The sequence below is a fragment of the Musa acuminata genome, chromosome BXJ1-3 (assembly GCF_036884655.1).
Source record: "Musa acuminata AAA Group cultivar baxijiao chromosome BXJ1-3, Cavendish_Baxijiao_AAA, whole genome shotgun sequence".
In the NCBI taxonomy this organism is placed as follows: Eukaryota; Viridiplantae; Streptophyta; class Magnoliopsida; order Zingiberales; family Musaceae; genus Musa; species Musa acuminata.
This window is the reverse complement of record NC_088329.1, coordinates 36,458,624-36,478,871: the sequence shown is the minus strand read 5'-3', so window position 1 is coordinate 36,478,871 and position 20,248 is coordinate 36,458,624. Positions and strand designations below refer to the sequence as shown.

The 20,248-nt window shown below is 36.9% G+C and overlaps 2 protein-coding genes across 5 annotated transcripts; both read right to left on the bottom strand.

Annotated features, from left to right (window-relative positions):
* Positions 1–1,203: 1,203 nt before the first annotated feature.
* LOC103979379 (endonuclease III homolog 2, chloroplastic) lies at positions 1,204–10,620 on the bottom strand. 4 transcript variants are annotated; one of them, XM_065132696.1, is made up of 11 exons: positions 10,242–10,611; positions 9,894–10,015; positions 9,632–9,695; positions 9,418–9,489; positions 9,090–9,208; positions 8,752–8,818; positions 8,517–8,608; positions 7,620–7,757; positions 7,445–7,549; positions 7,266–7,349; positions 1,204–5,609 (listed from the first exon to the last, which is right to left on the bottom strand). In XM_065132696.1, exons 1-11 carry the CDS (start codon positions 10,399–10,401, stop codon positions 5,601–5,603), a joined length of 1,032 nt encoding a protein of 343 aa, XP_064988768.1. In that variant the 5' UTR covers positions 10,402–10,611; the 3' UTR covers positions 1,204–5,600. The 4 variants fall into 4 exon arrangements, with proteins under 4 accessions (XP_064988768.1, XP_018678901.2, XP_009393783.2 ...); XM_018823356.2 differs by lacking the exon at positions 1,204–5,609 and adding an exon at positions 5,763–6,163 and having other exon boundaries at positions 8,535–8,608; positions 10,242–10,614; XM_009395508.3 differs by lacking the exon at positions 1,204–5,609 and adding an exon at positions 5,763–6,163 and having other exon boundaries at positions 10,242–10,607.
* Positions 10,621–11,377: 757 nt separating this feature from the next.
* LOC103979378 (membrane-associated protein VIPP1, chloroplastic) lies at positions 11,378–19,563 on the bottom strand. Its single transcript, XM_009395506.3, has 11 exons — positions 19,298–19,563; positions 18,072–18,196; positions 17,844–17,954; positions 17,209–17,273; positions 17,054–17,135; positions 15,050–15,124; positions 13,339–13,409; positions 13,170–13,252; positions 12,463–12,527; positions 12,316–12,390; positions 11,378–11,631 (listed from the first exon to the last, which is right to left on the bottom strand). Exons 1-11 carry the CDS (start codon positions 19,419–19,421, stop codon positions 11,512–11,514), a joined length of 996 nt encoding a protein of 331 aa, XP_009393781.2. The 5' UTR covers positions 19,422–19,563; the 3' UTR covers positions 11,378–11,511.
* Between the last annotated feature and the right edge of the window lie 685 nt (positions 19,564–20,248).

Here is a 20,248-nt window from a genome sequence, read left to right as displayed (position 1 = left end):
GTTATAAAAAGATAAATAAATATTTATTTAAAAAGATTAAATTTAATTCTAGAATTTTTTTTATCGACAATTAAAATCTTTACTATTCAAACATTCTGACATCAAATATTTAAATATTTAAAATCTTTACTATTAAATCAAATATTTTTTTTATCAAAAATTAAATTTAAGGAGTTTCTAAATATTTAAATTGATATATAAGCTATTTATTTTTTTGCTAAATAATAAATATATAAGATATTTACGACAATAAATCAGAACAAAAAGATTCCTCGATAAATCTGCTTAACCTATTATGAATAATATCATACTCAAATCACTTCATTTTGTGCTAACAATCATCTAAGATAAATATTGCACATAACAGTGTACAACATTGACATAGTGACCCAAAGTCTTTCATCATAACCCGAGCACTTGAGTTACATTAGGTTTACTTTGCAACTGAGTCCACGCTCAATTAGGTCAACGAACTTGACTTGATGAACTCTTGGGTCAATAATTCGATCACGAATCACAACCGGGCGACTGTGATCACAATTCCATCAATCAGGGCCATCCAGTATTAATTGTGACATTTGACTGAAATCAGGTCCGCCACTTTACCCAATCGAATACCTGACACCTATTGGTGCCCATCTGGCCCGACTGCTGGGACTCACATGTAGAACCAATCATTAAGACCAAACCTTGCGGGTCAATCAAAGCCACCTGCTTCAAGTAACGATTCGGCGCGAATCGGAACGCCACTTTAGTGGCATTTCTGTGATTAAAACGAAGATCAGTCCCTGTTAATCTAGAAATCTGACAGCAAGCACTAACGGCGTTAACTTGTCTTCTCTTAGTGGCACTTGAAGCAATATCGGATGGTGGAGGATAGACTTCCGTCCTCTACTTTAACGCTTCCCGTTTCTTTTTTTTTCCCCAAGGTACCCTTCTTGCGGAGACCACGTGAATGATCATTTTTGCCACTGTACTTATGCTCTCACTACCGTTCGATCTCTATCGGATGGACCTTATTGCGATGTGCGAAAGGGTATTTACGAACGCAGGAATATTACCGTCTCCAGAAGCAGGTCTATGGAAAGGCGAAACAGATCGCATCGACTGCGGGAAGCTCTTCCTCGGGTAATGATATCGTGCAGTCATTTTGCTCGCTAGCGTTGATTTTGATGTATCCTTGTGGTTCGATCATAATTGTCCTTTTGTTTTTCTTTGCCTTTTGGGGTAGACACCTTTGGAACCAAAAGATCCGCCGCCTTTGATGTATTAGGATCCGTTGATCGAACTCAAATCTCATTAAGAAACACTGGGTAGTCTATTTTTTGCTGTATTGATTGGATAAAGCTCTTCTTTTGTGCGTGTTCTGAGAGTGAAGAGACTGATGTTGGTTTAGGGCGAGTTTTTTGCCCTACTGATACTGTTTTGGCCGATGAGTTCCTCATTTTTTTCGTTTTATGTATTAGTTAAAGCATTATGGTATATACTTCTAAGCGTATGTACTTTTCCTATATATGTGGAATATAGGAAAGTTTCTTGTGGTGAAGAGGAATGTGGACAAGTTCAGTTTCTTGGCTTTATTTTCTGTGTTAGCTAAAGAGGACAAGTCATAACTTTTTTTTATTTTTGTTGCTTAGTGTAAGTTCAGAAACTTTCTTGGAGATCATTTATGTGCAAGTTTTTTAGGCTCCTAAGATACAACCCTACAATTTCAAGTGGATCAAGAAGTAGTAGGCTCAAATCCCTTTTACTATTATCTCTAAAGCCCTAGCTATTCCTTAGTTGCATGTTAAATTTCATATTTCATGTTAAAATGCCCTCTCTTCAAGTGATGTTGTGGGGATGAGAGATGAAGCTATTGGTGGCTACTAAAATTTAATGCTATAATTTGTGTCTTCATTTATTATGAATATTTTAGATAAATTTGCTTGTACTGCAGTGCCTTTTTTTATAAATAATTTAGTCTGGTCATAATTATTTTTGATCGAAATTTGCCTCCCATGTCTTTCCAGTTTCCTTGTATTCCATCCATTTCTCTTGGATTCCAGGAAGCAGATACATAGAGAATAACATTGTTATTGACCTAAAAGTTTGATGCCATTGTGTATATAGTATTTAGCCTTCTGGTCATAATTATTTCCTATCACTGTTATTGACTCTAAAGTTTGATATCACTGTGTATATAGTATTTATCTTTCTGGTCATAATTGTTTTTCGTTGAAATTTGCTTCCCATTTTGTTCCTGTTTCCTTATATTTCATCCATTTCTCTTGGATTCCAGGACGCAGAAACATAGAAGATATCATTGTTATTGACTCAAAAGTTTGATGCCACTGTATACATAGTATTTAGCCTTCTGGTCATAATTATTTCCTATCGAAATTTGCCTCCCATGTCTTTCCTTTTTCCTTGTATTTCATCCATTTCTCTTGGATTCCAGGAAGCAGATATATAGAGGATATCACTGTTATTGACTCAAAAGTTCGATGCCACTGTGTATATAGTATTTAGCCTTCTGGTCATAATTATCTTCTGTCGAAATTTGCCTCCCATGTCTTTCCTATTTCCTTGTATTCCATCCATTTCTCTTGGATTCCAGGAAGCAAATACATAGACGATATCACTATTATTGACTCAAAAGTTTGATGCCACTGTGTATATAGTATTTAGTCTTGTATTCCACGTTATCACCGCTTTCTTTGGCAAAATTATCTAGAATTATAAGGCATGTTTAGAACCTCTACCAAAAAAATTAGTCTTGTATTCCATATTAACACTTCTTTGTTTGGCAAAATTATCTAGAATAATAAGGCATGTTTAGAATCGCTACGAAAAATTTGAAATAGGTTTATTCCTGTCATAAAACATGTGTTTATTATGCAAGCTTTTGTGGTTCTTTACATGGATATGCATTAGCAAAGAACTATTTAATGTAATCTATGCCTTTCGGAATAGTTTCATAAAATTAGACAATTTTTCGGTCATTTCTTGGTTCCAAAGATCGTTGTATGTCAGCTTACATTTGACTTAGCTGAGATTCTGCATTTTGAATTGCCCAACAAGGTTCATAATTTTTGCTATTCTAGTTCTGGAATTTCACAAACTACAGACGATGGAACCTACTCTCACCATATTGGATAGGTAAAAGCTTGGTCACTGAACTCCAACTCTACAAGTCTTGATTCAATTAACTAGTTATCAGAAACTTTGACTGTCTTTTGTGAATTTGTACAAGCTCATCTGCTCTCGTGCAATAGTGTATTCTGATGTGTGGCTTGGGTCATTTAGTTTTCGTCCTCTAACATGTCTTAGCCGGCCGGCTATTGGGTTGATGCATGCATTCAATTATTCCTTTATTGCATGGTTAGTAGATTGTGGACATGCAGATAGATATCTTGGCATCTGACTTGAACAAGATGAGATTTACTGACAGCAAAAGATGTGGTTTTACCTAGAACAAAGTCAGTATCAGAAAATAGTATTTCTCGTTATCTTTCGAAAAATGATTCAAAAGCTAAGAAGGCAGGCTTGGTTCAAGATCACCACAAGAAAACTGCTGTTAATTTCACAGAACCAGAACTAGGAATCCTTGATGTTGATGATCAGATTAATTTTCTGAGACATCTTCTAGGGATAGTTTGTCATCACTGTTGCTAAGGTCTGATAAAACACAAGATGTTTGGAACTATGATTGTTTGAATCTCTCTCTTCCGAGTCAGTTTTCTCCAATATCATCATCTGGAAGCCCTTGTATCTTCTTACGTGAGGGCAATGAGACTTTTGCTACTTATAGTTCAATGTCTAGTCCAACAAGTGACATGTCCATAGTTCTCAGCGGACAATTAAGTTTAGGGAAGGAAGTTCATACAAATAAAAGTTGCTGGAAATAATCGAAGAGATCCTCAGTTGCCCATTCAGAAAGCCCCAATTCCTCCTACATAGGACCTCATTTGAAGACCCATCATCTTGTAACAGTTCATGTGCATTGCCTGGTACATTTATGGACAGAGCTAGAATGGGCATATGGGTTTCTTCATTGGACCTTGAGAGCAAAGACTCAGAGCTAATATATGATAGAGAAACTGACTTTGACATCTTTGATTCTGATTTTTTGAGCCCTTCTTGTAGTATCATGCGACACCTCCAAATTCTGTCGTCCAGTTCTAGTTCTCTAACTTAAGTAGGTGAGGTAGATAAAGTCAAGAGTAGGGACGATGATTCAGATGAACCTATTTTTCGGCCATTTGACAACTTGTATAGCTGCTTGGAGGTTGAAAACCTGCCAACATATTCCGCAAGCCAACAGGAAGGACATTCGGAGACGTAGATGTAGAACTTTCAGTCCGACACTAAAGTCAGCTACTGCTCATTGTGAATGAAACAAGAGGTGGGGGCTATGATTCTCGGAAGACAACCTCGGCGTCACTGAGATTTAGCAGATCTATGGAAGCTCCTTTGGACAGACATATATGCAATATCTCCAAGAGAAGGAAGACCCTACTTAAAAGATGGATGTATCTCGAAATGGTAGTAGCAGTTCTGAGTTGTTAAACCAACCTGAAAAGGGGCTTGATTTATGTGATTGAATCTTGTAAGGAGTTCCAATTGAAAATAGAGTCGGCCTGAATGAGTTTGATGGTCATGAAGGGATCAAGACATGTGGAGGATCAATTTCCTCTTTCTCATCTTCTTATAGGAATTTGATGTTCATCCATTGAACATCAAAGGACAATGGTAATTGTAGGGATGCAACCATTACATAATTCTGATGGAATTGTCACAAAGCATGCTGAAGCTCATGAAGATTGCCTGGATGAGCAGAATCAATGTCCAGTTGAGCTTTATGCAAAAATGATTAAAATCCACAAGAGGTGTCAGAAATTGATCACAAGTACAGCATTTAAGATGAGTGGTCATCATCTTTGGCTTGGGTTACTGGGCAAAAGACACTGCTGCATTGGGAATAAATCTCTAGAGGTAAATCTCAAATCCCAACTTTTCTGCCTGGAGCAACAGGGTTGTGCACCAGTTGGTTGCTGGAACCCTCACAGAGTCCGTAGGCTTATATCATAGTCTGCTTCTGACGAGTCTTATTGGCATGTGTTTGATGCTCATGTTAAAGCAAAACCACATTATGAAACAGTAGAGATTTCTTTAGTCAATATTAGCTTTTGATCAGGTCATTGTGCTGCAGTGAAATTTCTCTCTCTTTTCACTAGCATTGTGGTTGTCCTCTTGATCTATCTACTTTCTAGTTTGGTAATATCAGGAAATAAATACTGGCTAGCTATTATATATATAAAGATATACTTAAGTTGTAGACCGGAAAATGGTGAGTTAATTTATTAGATCATTTATTAAATATTTTTTTTTAGAAAAATAGAAATGTTAAAGAAAAAGAAAATAAAACTCTACACATCTTGAGTTATTCTAGTAAGATGTAAGATAGAAACTGAAGATCTTGCTGCAAGGAACTGAACTCTCTTGATTTTTTTCTATAATTTTTATGCTGTTAATTCTTTATGGGAAAAAGAGAATGAGTAGGAAAAATAGTACCGGAGTTGGTGCTCGAATGATCGGAGGGCGAAATTTGAGTATGCCTATTCAACCTGTTTAAACTGAAATAGATTATCAACTGAGTCGGGATTAAGATAGTATGATAGCAACACAAGTATGCAAATCAGATCGAATTCATGAGTATGGTAAAATTTTTCATTATCATGATAAATCTAAGTTATGAATAGCTGTGATGACCATTCTCATACTCCAAAGCTATCATGGTTCTTTCTTGGATAACATACATGAAATACAACTTCAGCTAGAGAAGTGGAAGGATATAGTAAAGTTCAGAGGAATACATCTTCATGTAGAATGACTGACAGTAGCTATTTCTAACGTCATTCAACTGCAGCATGCATTGTGAATACAATCATTTGAAGGAGATGTTGGCCTTTTACAACCGCAACAAGATCTAAAGCTAAGAAACAGAGTAAGACCAAAAACAATGGCTATCAGTCATGTTTGAAGTCCTCTAGTTTGGTGATCTTTTAGCTTTTGAACTTGAGCTTCTTGCTTCCTTGAAAGCAGAGGGGCAGAGATGATTTATGATGCAGGTTCCGCACCGGGGTCTGAGAGGAGTACACACTGACCTCCCGAATCCAACCTGATTGTGAAGACAATTATGGGTCTAAGTGTCACTATAGCTGAAGGTGGAAAGAAGTAAGTTCTATTGCTGCACTTATTCACACTTGATCAATGAGGCATGCTTGCCTCTTTCAATCATAAGTTTGAAAAAAAGAGTAAAATCCCATAGAAAATGTGTTCTACTGCTTAGGTGTGGTTAGAATGCTTTTGTTACCACATAATGGAGGCATAACTGGTAGACATGATTGAAGTACATTGCAAATGCCGAAATGTGTATTAGCATGTCAGTGGGGGCATAGGTGGATACATGAAACATTTGGATTTTGTTAGAGGTGTTAATATGGGAGAGTATCTGTGAGGCATATAGGCAAATTTAGAACTTGAGAGGAATCATAACTTATCATTTACTAAATAGAATATATTAATTGACAAAGAAAGCTTGCTCATATTTCGAGGGGAGCTGATTAAAACATATTGTGCCAGATAAGGTAGAATATATCTAAATGAAAGGGGGGAAAATTGAAAGTGAATTTAAACTAGTCAGTCAGTTTTATGATCAACAAAATGACCATACTGGAATTGATCTTAGATGACCATGACCAAGAAGCAATAAATAGTTCACCAATATCAGATATGGCACATACTCCAATGTAGTCAGATCTTGTCTCTCTTCTATAATAGATTGGGATTTTCAAGTGATGTGAGAAACTTGCTAGACATGGTAGCAACTTATATGAAACAAAATTTGCTGCTAAAAGAGCTCAATTTGATAAACCAATTTGGTTGAAGTTCTACATAAGTGACCTACTTAGCCCTAAACTACAAGATTCTGCTTAGAGGCATCAAACAAAAAGTCCGTCTTAAACAAACTTAAGCACGGATAGACTTCAGCAGATTAGGTTTGCCATGAGAAAGTTCATCTTGGACAAGTTTGGGAACTTATCTTGAAGGTTTCCTTCTTTAATGCTTCATTGTAGATGTTAATATATTTTCCTTTATCTTTGTGAATGCGAGAGCCATTCACATTGAAGTTAAAACCCAAACAAAACCATAGATCTAACTTTTGCACCCATAACACACACGTTGACAAAACAATATAAAGACAACTATAGCAATCATACCAGTAGGGGATTGATGGGATCCCATAAATCCTTTGGTAGCCATGTTTCCAGGGATACTCTCGTTTGTTCCGGATTCGAAGTTTTCTAGTGAACATTGACATAGATATTATTATTCTCAGGTTTCTGGATTATCAAGAAAAAGAGGTCAGATTATAAATCATATAATCAAGTAAAATTACCTGTCTTGTGCCACGACGTGACACCCATCCTAGTCGATTACAAATACGATGCACATGAGTATCAACACATATCCCTTGAACATTATTCCATCCCATAATCATAACCTAGTAACTCAATTTATATCAGAGAACAGATAGCAATAATTTCAAGTTTGAAGGTAAGAGTGAGCTGTACCAAGTGGGCTATTTTAGGACCTACTCCAGGAAGTGCAAGCAGTTCATTTATAGACCTAGGGATGTCTCCCCCATACTTTTCAAGACAAATTTCAGCTACTTTCTTCATGTGATGGGCCTTCCGCAAGTAAAATCCAACCTGAATTCAGAGATAATAAGTGTCACCCTTATTGACATTCCTTTAAGAAACAATACTAAATGTGCAAGTAGGAATGAGAATAAGACAACCAATAAGATAGCCAAGAATCTCTAAATGTATGCCATTGTGGCTTAGCAAGTAGCACATAGTTCAAGCATTGTATCAACAGTTTCTGCTAAGGTCAAGTAAGCAAACTTTTTGGATAGTATCCAGCCACACCAAAGTTGATTCTGTCAAATTGCTTGGAGTGCAACATTGACTCACCAAAAAAAGAATTTTCCAGTTTCAAAACAGTTATTTCTACTTTCTTCTTTCAAGTAATAGCAGGCTTGAATTGGTGACTTCGGTGTGCCCATACCAGAAATTACAAAAGTTTCTTCATTTGGTTTCCGAATTAATTAACACTGATTGAAAAGAACAGTGATTCTTTTATGGAACACAAACAGAGAGAGAGAGAGAGAGAGAGAGAGAGAGAATTGTGCCTATTTCTAAATCTCAACAACAAAATTGTCACTTGGATGATATTATGACATGTATGATGAAGCATGATTGACATGATGGAATCTTTGCATCTCCTAGGATTTAGAACAAACAAAAAAAAATACTAAACAAGAAATATCATTTTGGAACCGCATGGACGTTTACATTATTTATCTAGCAGGTGAATTTGATGGTGTTAAATACTTAAAAGAGCAGCTTCCATGATCAAAATTGGATAAAAGAACTAAAACTTTGACAGAGTTTTTATTAAGGATATACTGGATAAATCAAGCTTGCCATTGTAGCTTCATCAGTTCTGACAATAGCATCAGCATCCAGTAAACCCTTCTCAGAGAGACGCTGTACGGCACCTGAACTCGTAGTTGAATTACCAAGTGAACAAACATCATATTTGTGTGAAATTGCATCAAACTGAAGATATGAATTCATGTTCCTTGATAATCAAAGTTGGCACAATTATAAAACCAGAGGAAGGAGGCACAGTGGAACTTGCCAGTTGTGACTGCCTCTTTAGTTTGGCTTGACAGAAGGGAAGATATTAAAACCGCAAATCTTTGTTCCTGGTATAATGACATAAACAGTATACATATCAAACATAACTAAAATCATTTTACATGACATGATAAAACAAGGACAGTATGCAAATAAGGGCTGACAAAGCCAAGCATTATCTACAAACTGTGTTATAAGAAAATCAATTTTGTAGGATATTTCCAATTTATATTTGTTGTTTAAAACACCATATTAACTTGCAAAAAAACAGTGAAGATGAGAGAGAGAGACTGGAGGAGGAGGAGTTCTTTCCATTAAACAAATTCATAGTCTAGTTACCTTGGGTGGCACAAGACTTGCCGACTTCTCATGTCTCATAGTTTCTACTGGGGCACTATCAGCAAACCTCATCTTCCTAATCCCATCAAGGACTTCTTCCCAATTTGCTGGTGCATCAGCTACAGAAAAATTAAGATTTTACACCAGTTTCAGAAATTAGGAAAATAGTTGATGCAAAACATCCATTCTACTGGGTTTTCTGCCATCTTAACCTGAATTACCAGATAACTGAAGCAATAAATTCTTTTTATCAGTAGTAGTAGCAGCAGCAATAGTAACAACATGAATGCATCTTCACAAATTTCCTCACTTATTATTTTGTAAGTACCTTTAGGCTCATCAGTTAGGTGTGTACTTTTCCTCTTAGAAGCAGGGAAAGAAGAGTCGAGGTTTACATCATCTGAAGGATTACTTAAAGTAACATAATTAGTACAACACAAAGCATATAACAGAAGGCTATTTAGTTTGTTTGAGTAATGTGAACGCAAGATGAAATTGCAAGATAACACAACCAAACTAATAGATAATAGAGGCGCCCTTACTGGAGATCGCAGATAGGTTGACCTTATCATATGCAAAATCTTCGATGTCAATCAGGTCACACACCTACACGTTGAGCTGACCACTGTGTTAGTCACATTACAGCAGTATTTGAAAGAGAAAAGGAAGCCAAGTCAAGGAAGAAAATTGATACTCGAGAATCTGAGGTCTAAGAAGAGAGACGAAGCTCTTTATTACAAGCATTCAAAGCTTTGAAAGAAGAAACCATGTAGAAATCTTTTGAAAGAGAAGAGGGATCCTTACTTTTCGATCAGCAGCTTCTTCTTTGGCGCGCTTCTCATCGACTTCAACAATCCTTTTCACCCTCTTCTTCCTCAGATGAGCACGCTTTTCTCGATCAGATACGCCACCAGGACATTCGGTACCTGGATAAGGAACAACAGAAAATTTCTTTTCGCATTTAGCTTCAATAAGTAATCGATTTGGTTCGACAACGAGTTCACATTTCAGTGACTCGGTGAAAGATTCATCACATACAAAAGACAACGACCAAGGTGCTGCCTTTTCCGCTGCAAAAGCCAAATTACCGGAAACAACACACGGGTGGGATAAAACGGAGAGGGATTTGCAAATGGGATCACGAACAACAACCTGGGTCGAGCTTCGAGTCGGGGCTCCTGGCCTCGGATGCGAGGGATCGCGAAGGGCGCCTTGTGACCGGCATCGTCAGGGCTCGCGCGCGAGAAGAGAGTGGAAGGAAGGGGATTCTTGTGAGCAGGGATCGAGGGAGGAGGAAGAGCGAAGGGGGCATTTGGGGGTTGGGAGGGAACGAGCACCCGACAACAAACACTTTTTAAGTCGGTGGGAAGATTTGAGGTTGGAGTTCGGACGACTCGACGAAAGACGTGGGTCGGCGACGGCCAAATGTCACCTACAAGAATACTTCTCTTACGGATATAACACGTACTCGTTGCTCTACCTGACTAGAACTTTATTCGCTTGAACGGGCCCCACATAAATAACTGCAGATAGCGACGAGAAGAGCCACAATGGGGTAGAAAACGACGGGGCCATCATGCATCCCCGAGCCATGAATTTATACACATGGCCTCATCAGGTACACCCGTGATGCCTACGTGGCAGAATTCGGATCGTACGATTCTACAGTTATATGAAAAGAAACAAAATCAGACTTGCAGAACTCTGTTGAATGGGTCAATTTGTAGATCAATTGGACAAAGCAATAGTTAATATCTATCTGTAGATAATAGTAAAGCAAATGAATGAAATTGAAATATGACTAACTAGATCAAATAATGTTTCTAAATTGGAGTGCAATTCTCAAGTAGATTGTGGACACAGAAATTGTTGTATCAAATTATCATAATCAAATCTTAGTCAAAAATATAAGATTTGATTATGGCAGCTTAGCTGGAAATAATTTTTCTGGCTATTGTCAATTACTATTATAATAATTATCTGCCTGAGAAAGAAAAAAAAACACTAAACCATGCTTAAATTTGGTCATTCTCTCACATGGTATGTCTTATTATGATGAAAACTCTCTAACCATGAAGGAACTGCTGATAAAAAAGCTACTGACAATTTGAAATTATGAAAGACTCCAATGTACACAGGAGGAAAGACCTAACTCTTTGAGAACAAGAGATGAGATATCATGTATAGGACCAAAAATATATACAGTATCATTGATAATAATAAAAAAGGGTTCCTATAAGATTTGCATCTATATGTTGCTACTCAAACACCCTCAATACACGAAAGCGGGAAAAATCTGACCACTGAGATCGATTGCAATCATAAGCTCTGTGATGCATGACAGAAAGCATTATAATGATTAATCTAAATATTCTCTATTTCAATCAAACGTGCAGAGTTTCCACAAGATACAAAGATAAGCCTAATACTCTTTGGCCTTTCTTCTTAGTTCGTTGAGCTCTTTTTCGATATCCATGTCGCGAAAGGCTGAAGAGGCATTTGAGCTGCTAACTGCAGTTCGACCAGCAGGAAGCTCTCCCTTCTACAGAAAAGTATAAGTTCACATTAATGGAGAAGGATGTATTCCAGGATCATGGTTTTCAAATATTGCAGTACGTTGCAGTTTACATGTGGGCATAAAATATTTAACATTGACACACTAGTATAAATCGGCTTTACACATCATGATTCAAAGCTGTTGAGATTTCCAAAGGAAACCAAGAAATGTTCAATGGAGAACATGGTACAACAACCACCCACTTTGTCATGATAAGTAACCTTTTATGATTTTATCTAACAAAGGCAGTATTAACAGCAAATTTAGAAGGAAAAGGTATCTACTCATAATGTTTTGGTTCAAACCAGCATAATCTGCAAAACCTCACTAGAAGGTGAGGTGCACTTCAGAACAACATGGTGGAGAATCCAATTTTCAGATGTACAGTAGCCTCATGAAAACGACCAGAGATTATATAAATTATACACAGAACTTGAGGATTCTAATGTCCAGAGTGTACTATGCAACTATGCAATTAGGCACATAAACACAAATTCTGAGAGAGCAATACTCAGTTTGTGCTCATGGTTCCATTTGGAGAGTCATGAATTAACAAATATGCAGCATAGTTTATGTCCATTATTAATAACAAAGCTTGGGCATGATGTGCTATGTATAAAATTTATCTAGCAAGTTTCTCATCACGATATAATTCAAGAGAGACATTACCGGTGAGCTCGCTGACAACTCTCTCTTTAACTTTGCAAGATCATCATCCACTGATGAACTCTCAAGTAATGCAAACTGCAAAAGTCAAACAGCATTTGCATTAAACATTGAAATGATTTTGCTTGCATTAATATAAGTCATCTTTACCTTCCCTTCTAGATCATCCGTTGTTAACTGATTAAGGGCCTCTGCTTGGGATTCCATAGCCATAACTGCAAGGAGAAGATGTAAAAATTTTACCAACAAACTTCAGATGATACCATCGTGTCCCCTAATCCCAAAACCAAAGTTATTTAGACACAAGTCACCATCATGTTCAAAAAGTTCTGCAATAAATCTTAAGTTTCTATCAATAAATCAATAGACAAGGAGACAAATATCAAGTCAAGTGCATGACCAGCAAAGCTTTTTGACAAAGTTGCAGTGATTAAAGAAAATCCAAATTAATGAGGTGTATCAAAATTACAGTATCATGCTCACTAGGAGCATTTCTGTAACAAAAAAAGTTAAACTTCTAGAAATCTATTAAGTCTGCAAAAGTTATTGCACCTGATAATATTACTAAAAGAGGACACTCTAGTAAGAACTCCACATTTAGTATCATTTGATTTATATTTTCTGTATAATGCAGATGATCAAACTAAGTTTAATAGAAGCAACTAGCAGTCTAGAATGACAATATGACCAAAATATAGCTTAATTTCTAGTTCATGAGACAGTAGAATAAGGTCATTCTTGATGAATTCAATGACCTAATTTTGTCACTCTAGCAATTTTGAACGGAATAATTTTTGTGTGAATTCAAAACAAGGTGACAATTACACTTGGATATCAGAAATTTCAGGACAGCCCACCTTTTTCCTCCATCTTTTCAAATGCTGAAAGAGCACTGCTTGTGTTCACATTTCCCAACATCTCACTGACCTTTGTTGCAGTCCTAACAAAGTCATATCCAACCAATTAGTATCACATGGAGACAGAAGAAAATTAAATGTCTTCGTTAAAGCAGGATCAAGAACAGACTTTGCTGATTGTGCACGAGCTTTTAGGGTGTCTTTCTTTGACCTGGCCTCCTGTATCTTGCTCTCCAAAAGCTACATAACACGAACACCAAAAAAATTAATCTCATGCTACCCACATAAATTTTCAGTAAGGACTAGTGAAGCAAATGCATCTGCTTGCCAGGGGGGAAAAACTAGTTGTTTATTTTCATCAAAACCATTGTGGGCAATTATGCATCAATGTTTTAAAACAATGCCACATTTACTGTTATTAATGCTAACTACCATTAGTAGATGATGGGATATCTCAGAGACATTTTCCCTAAATACAATAACATACTATCTTCAGAAATTATGACAATATATTACAGATATCATCTACGAGAAAGTGCCACGAGGATATTTTAAAGGAATAGCAATTGCACTCCCAACAAAAGAGCACTAACCAGAAAAACATTGCACCAATACCATAAGCATTCAGAGGGCAGGCCAACTAGCTAATGATCTAAAAGGTTACTAAACGACGAGTTACGATGTTAAAGTATACGAACAATTAGTAATAACATATACAGAGACATATGTGATTAATTTTAAAAAAAATTAATTTGCAAATGAAAAATATAAGCTCTAGTTTAAAATAACAAATACACAATGAAAAATAAAGTCCAAGTAAGAATTTATAAAACTATGAGAAGTTATCTATCCATATTCCACCTAGGAGGACTGTTTATGCAGCCACATATTTTGCATATCTAGCCATAACAAATACTGAGGCTTTGTTAAGTGTTAAATCATGCGTCACCTCTGCACATATGACTGATTTAATTGCATTTTGGAAAGCTGACTCAGAGGTTTTTTCTTTGTTAAGACAGAAAGAGACTAGATGGGTGATTTTTCACAGGATCAAATTTGCTGAAATTATGCTCCATTCTTTCATTCCCTTACTATATAATTGTTGTTTCCTTTTTCTGCTACCACTTCATTCTCCAACTCTTTTTCACTACTTTCATGTTTATACATTTTGCAATTAGCATGAAAATTTACACTGTAAGCTAATAAGTAAGATTGATAAATCCATTATTTAATTGTAGATGCTTGTGATTGGTTAGTAGATCTTGATGCTTGTGATTGGTCACATTACTAAGAGGCATGCCTTGTCTCATGCCTAGCACCTGGGTTCCAAGAAAATTTGGCTACTTTGTGGCTTGAACTTTTAATTCAAACCTCAAGTCAGCACAGGTTAGAGTATGCCATGCCATAAAGGTATCGGCATGCACCATGATAACTAAAACCAGAGTTGTTGATATCGAGTTAGGTCAATTTATAATGTGTGATGACTGGCAAGAATGGCATCAAACCATGCCAAAAAGGTACCAGTAAACGCCTACGGAAAAAAAACTACAAACCTTGGTAGAAAACAAAGAAATATAGACATAAAAAGCTTACAGAATGGGACAAGCAAAGAACTGTAATGTTATATTTAACCTTCAAAAGCATGCCCTAATAATACAATAAAAAAATAGTGCAGTTGTCAAGAGTGAAAGTCAACAAAACAAATGTCGCAAAGTCAAACTTAAGTGTCCAAACAAGATTAAATTGACAAAAGAAATTAAAAGATAGAACAGCCAATCAAATTGTAGAGGTACTCATTAACAAATACTAGGAGCTATGATGACCACAGAACGTAAAGGAGTTGTATAAAGCATTAAAGCTACTGTAAGTGCTGTACGGACCTTAGTATTCGAAACAAGATTGTCAACTACACCCTTCTGTTGATCAAGCTGAGCTTTTAAAGAGCTTGCATTGTCCTGAAACATATTAATAATTTAGAGTTTAGAGAATGAAAAAAAACCTGCATGATCATTTCATTCCAATGGCCCAAAACATGATGTGGAAAAGTGAATGTGTGGAAATGTGATGCATGACATTGTAAAAGACTGAAAAGTGAAATTATATTATGTCAAACATATGTTTTACTTTCTAATATCATAGACTTTGGTTTTAATTTTCAAGAAGCGATACTATAACAGATATCTTAAATATTTCGATATAAATAAAGACCAATCTGGTTTATGATTATATGCCTGATCTAAGAACAGGGTGGGGTTTGATACTTCAACAAGATTGCTCCTTGGCAATCTAGATGGCAAGGGTTTGAGTCATGGAAGTAGTATCATATTTACAAGGGTAGTGATATGCAGTGATTTCAATAGGTTCTCGGGCGCTCGGGCGAGGCGAGGCGAGGCCCAAGCACCTCGCTTCATTTCCAGGCGGTGTGCTTCAAAGAGGCGTCGCTCGGGCGCTCGCCCAAGCCCAAGCGCTAGGCGCTTTGGGCAAGCGCCTGGGTTAAACCAAGCGATCGAACCAACGTTTTAGGTATGGTTTGGTCTCCGGTGCTTTAGTTGGTTCAATCGAACCAACTAAAGCACCGATATCAACCTTCCTCTCACGAATTCCCAACTCTAACCCTGCTCGTCGATGTCGCTGCCACTGTCGTCGCTCCCACTCCCGTTGTTCACTATTACCGTTGCCGCTACTCGCTACTACCGCTGCCACTATCATCGCTCGCTGCTCCCGCTCCCGCTGTCATTGCCGCTACCACTGCCGCTCCCGCTACCGCTTCTCACTGCTACCACTGCTGCTACCATTGTCACCGCTCGCCTCTCCCGCTCCCGCTTCCGCTGTCGTTGCCCGTTGCTACCTCTTCTCACATCGACTCAATAGTATACTGTTAACAGTATATTAATAGTATACTGTTAACTGTATACTAGTAACAATATATTTTTATTTATTAGATTAATAATATATTATTTTGATTTTAATACTGCTAATTTTTATTTATTTGAAATTATTGTTATTGTTTTAAATTTTGAGATTTTTTTTGTTAATGTGATATTGTGATTTTGTAAGATTTTTTTAGTTTAATATCATATTTTTATTTAAATAATTATATTTATTAATTATATTATATATTTTTATATTTTAGCGTCTCGCTTCGCTTGAGTGAGCGCTTAGCGCCTCGGGCATTTTTGGACCTTGGCACCTAGTACTTTTTAAATCACTAGTGATATGTATATCAGACCTCCCTGGACCCAACACTAGCAGGAGATTTTTGCACTAGGTCACCCTTTTTTATACATAATCTAAGAACATGACCAATAATATCACCTAATAAGATGACATGTTCAGAATGTTATACTACAAAATGCTTCGGAGGACTGTTACAGTTGTGGAAATGGTTGGTTAGTGTTTGATTTATGTAAATAACCTCCCTATTTATAGAGTAAGGCTACATACATTGACCCTCAATAAATCTTTTCAATTAATGATCTAAGCACATGATAGGTACCATCACCTAATAAAACGACATGATTAGTACTTTATACCAAGGTTCGCAATACTTCAAACGAGTCTTACCCTGGCTAGCAAAATATGATTCTTAATATGAAAGACAAATAATGCAAAAGAAAAAGCCCGAACGAAGACCATTAGTTCTCAAAAACAACCAAAAATAGTATACATCCAAAAAACAGAAGTTTGCCAAGTATTAAGGTACCAGTACCCTATAGGTCTGACGAAGAAACATAACAAGGCCCACATATATGATGCCAGTAATCATAATAGATAAATAGCCTAAAAATTAAGGCACTCTAATATCTTTTCAGGTATATCCTCTTAATTAGCAAGTGAATAACGATGGATATATCTGATTACTCAAATTTCTAGTAGGTACCTACAGCATAAGATTTTCGCCTCTTAAGAGCCTCACGTGCAAGGTCCTCATCTCCTTTTGCAAGAGCAAGCTGAGCCTTTCTGTACCTGCATTTAGAGAAAATGTTTAAAAGGATATTCTTTTGCACATTAAGTAATTATACTCTCGAAATATCATTACCACTCATCAGATGCCAGCTGAGCAGCTTTATATTTGTTCTCCAGCCGTTTCTGAGATGCTAGAACCTTGAACATTTTATAGAGTGAAAAGTTAGCAAAAAAAGCAAGAAAGAAATAGTAGTATCCAAATCAACTTTTTTGGTCTTGAGGTGTTCAAGGTTGGAACGTTGTTTTCTCCTCATTTGGTGGTTTTAGGGTGTTAAAGGTAGATCGAGAAACATGGGAATCAAATGACTCATGAATGCAATTATATGTAAAAGAAAACAAAGGTAACTTGGTCCCTTTAACAGTGACAAATTACAGAAATAAGTATATGTTCCTTCACAAAAGCATGGAAAAAAAGTGTTAGTTATTTTAGAAGTCTGCGCACAAATCAACAAAGTTTTATCCCTCCAAAAGTACTAAAAACGACATATTTCCTCTTCTGACAAATGGTCTGAGCTCCCCAAGGAACAAAAAACATGTTTTCCCTTGCATTTTACAATCAGATGATTTATTGAGTTTGTGTGACACTAAACAAGACCTGACAATTATGTGCAGCTTAAGCCGCAGTTAAGAGCATGACCATCATTAACTGTAGTTTCTTTTTTTTAACTCTAAAGTTCCTTGGATTTGGGTATGATCAATTTAATGTACCTGTGCTGTGGCCTGGCGCATCTTTGTTAAATCATCAGTCATTTCGAGAACAGCTTGCTCTAGGATCTTTTCTGGATCTTCCATAGTACTCAAGAGTGCATTTGCATATGACTGAGCAGTTAGGAAAGGAACAAACTTAACAATTAGTACTGATAGGAAACAGCGAGAAGTGCAGAAAGAAAATCCCCATTATTGAAGCAATAAATTTTGTTGAAAGGTGAATCTGACCTTGACTACCCTAGCTAACCGATCAAATAAATTCATTTGAGCACCAAGAGCACCTCCACCATGTCGGCTACATTTTAAAGGCTTGATTCTCAACATATGTATTCCTGTGGCTTTAAGGGCTCCCACTGCAATAAATCATCAAGCAGCAAAGATCCCAGACACCATAACTACTTAAAATGAATTCATATGCATGCAGAAAAAATTCAATAGAGAATATACAATTGGTAAAACTTGAATGTAGAACCCCATTCGCCAAACATAATCAACTTCCTATTACATATAATATTCATGATTTATTAGGAGATATAAGCATTACATCTTTCTTTGGAGAAAAAAATCGACGGAGGCTACTTCAAACAGTTTGGACATTAGCCTTGCTGTTGCTGTATTAGGAGATATGTGCATGCTCACAAATTTAATATGCTGCTTCTTTATGATTTTCATCCATGATAAAGTTAATTTTTGCATTGACATTTACATGATCTCAAGTCAAGGTCCCATGGGACTTCATATGTTACATCATGGATCTGAGAAATCAGCTAATCATGTGATCGAGTTTACTAAAGATCTCCAACCAAAAGTTGACCAATTATCATCATTTTCTCATTGCCACTAACCAATTCATGATACTTAGGCAGAAGATAAGTGGACTTTCCTTGGGTGTAATTCTGCAGAATTTCTTTTAAAAACACTTCTGCATGTAATTTCTTGTGTATAATGAGCCAATTTTTTATATTTTCTTCAAAGAACATCTCACTTCATTCAAGCTCTTTATATTACAGGTGCCCATCACTATTTCATGACTCATGTACGCGTATAACAGAGCACAACCACCTCAGAAACTTGATGCAATCATCGCTTCTTCCCATCTCTTTCTTAGTGAAGAATTAGAGGGTGATTCAAAACCATATTCTGATTGGACACCTCGCTTCAAGTGATAACCAAGATGCCATTTTCAAAACGTCAGTAGAATTTATCACCATCGGAACCCAAAACGTCAGCAATTTGGCATCTCACAAAGTTGAGATTAGGGCACAATTCATCATCCAAAATCTCGAAGGTCTTCAAAACTCCACAATGACGGCACCATTCCACCGCCTTTAATCCCTAACCAGTTAATCCTATTGCACAATCAAAACACCGGGAAATCCTATAACCTAGCAAGAAACCGTGTAATCCTCTGAATCAAGAGAGTCCAAAAGGGGAGATATCCCAAACAATCGTACCTCCTCCGTTAAAGAACGAGGTCCCGAGCGTTCGGCTCAAGACGAGAGCCCGACGCGAAGGAGCCCCGAAAGCACAAGACGACGACGACGGTGGCGCAAAGCTCAACGACGCCTTCATCGCCATCCTCAGCAGCAAACCAAACCCCTTCCACCGAGACGACGAGAACAGGATCACAAATCCCTAATCGTGAGCGATGATTGATGCGGATTTCTCTTCCCTCACTCGATTGCGGAAGCGGAACCCACGGAGTGCGGGCCACACTGCGAACCACGCATCAAGATCTCTCGTGGCTGTCCACCATCCGTCCCCGATCCATTACATCCACGGATCTGATCGCGTGGGCGACTCATCAAACGGATGTCACCCACGTCCCGGTCACGTCGAGATTCGCGTTCCATCAGATAGGATTCACATGCATGAATTATCGTGCAAGATATCATCAGGGCTCCTCATGTGCGGTATTTTTGTTGTTCGGTATTTTTTCTAAATGAATTGTTTCCAAGAAAATAATTTTTACTCTTTTTTTAGTTTAAATTTATTATAAATGTGAGTCTGAATTTTTCTTAAAGAGTACCATAATTAAAAATGATAATTATGGTCTTCGATCATAGCATATTTAAAAAATGAATCAGGTCAGATTGATGATAAAAATGATGCTAACAGTGCCATTATCCAACCCTTAATCCAAGAATCATATGGAGATTTTGATTAGAATGTTGGTAGAGAATTAGCATAGAAGAAAAAAAGAAAATCTTTTACTTGAGGAGGTCAACGTTATTATTTATTATGAGGTTTGACTCAAATTGGAATCAAAACTAGGATGATTAGCGAGCTAATTACATATTATCTTATATATTTAGTCATCGTTAGTATTTCGGTTCATACACTTAAAAAAATTATATTAACATATTTATAGTTAAAAAATATTTAACTCTATTTCTCGACATAAA

Coding starts and splice junctions, on each gene's coding strand:
- LOC103979379 (XM_009395508.3), bottom strand. CDS start 10,401: ATGCCCCCTTCGCTCTTCCTCCTCCCTCGATCCCTGCTCACAAGAATC. Junction 10,016..10,241: donor CGACTCGAAGCTCGACCCAG/GTTGTTGTTCGT, acceptor TTCCTTATCCAG/GTACCGAATGTCCTGGTGGC. Junction 9,209..9,417: donor CCTAACTGATGAGCCTAAAG/GTACTTACAAAA, acceptor ATTTTTCTGTAG/CTGATGCACCAGCAAATTGG.
- LOC103979378 (XM_009395506.3), bottom strand. CDS start 19,421: ATGGCGATGAAGGCGTCGTTGAGCTTTGCGCCACCGTCGTCGTCGTCT. Junction 18,197..19,297: donor CTCGTTCTTTAACGGAGGAG/GTACGATTGTTT, acceptor GATTTATTGCAG/TGGGAGCCCTTAAAGCCACA. Junction 12,391..12,462: donor CGGATGATCTAGAAGGGAAG/GTAAAGATGACT, acceptor TGACTTTTGCAG/TTTGCATTACTTGAGAGTTC.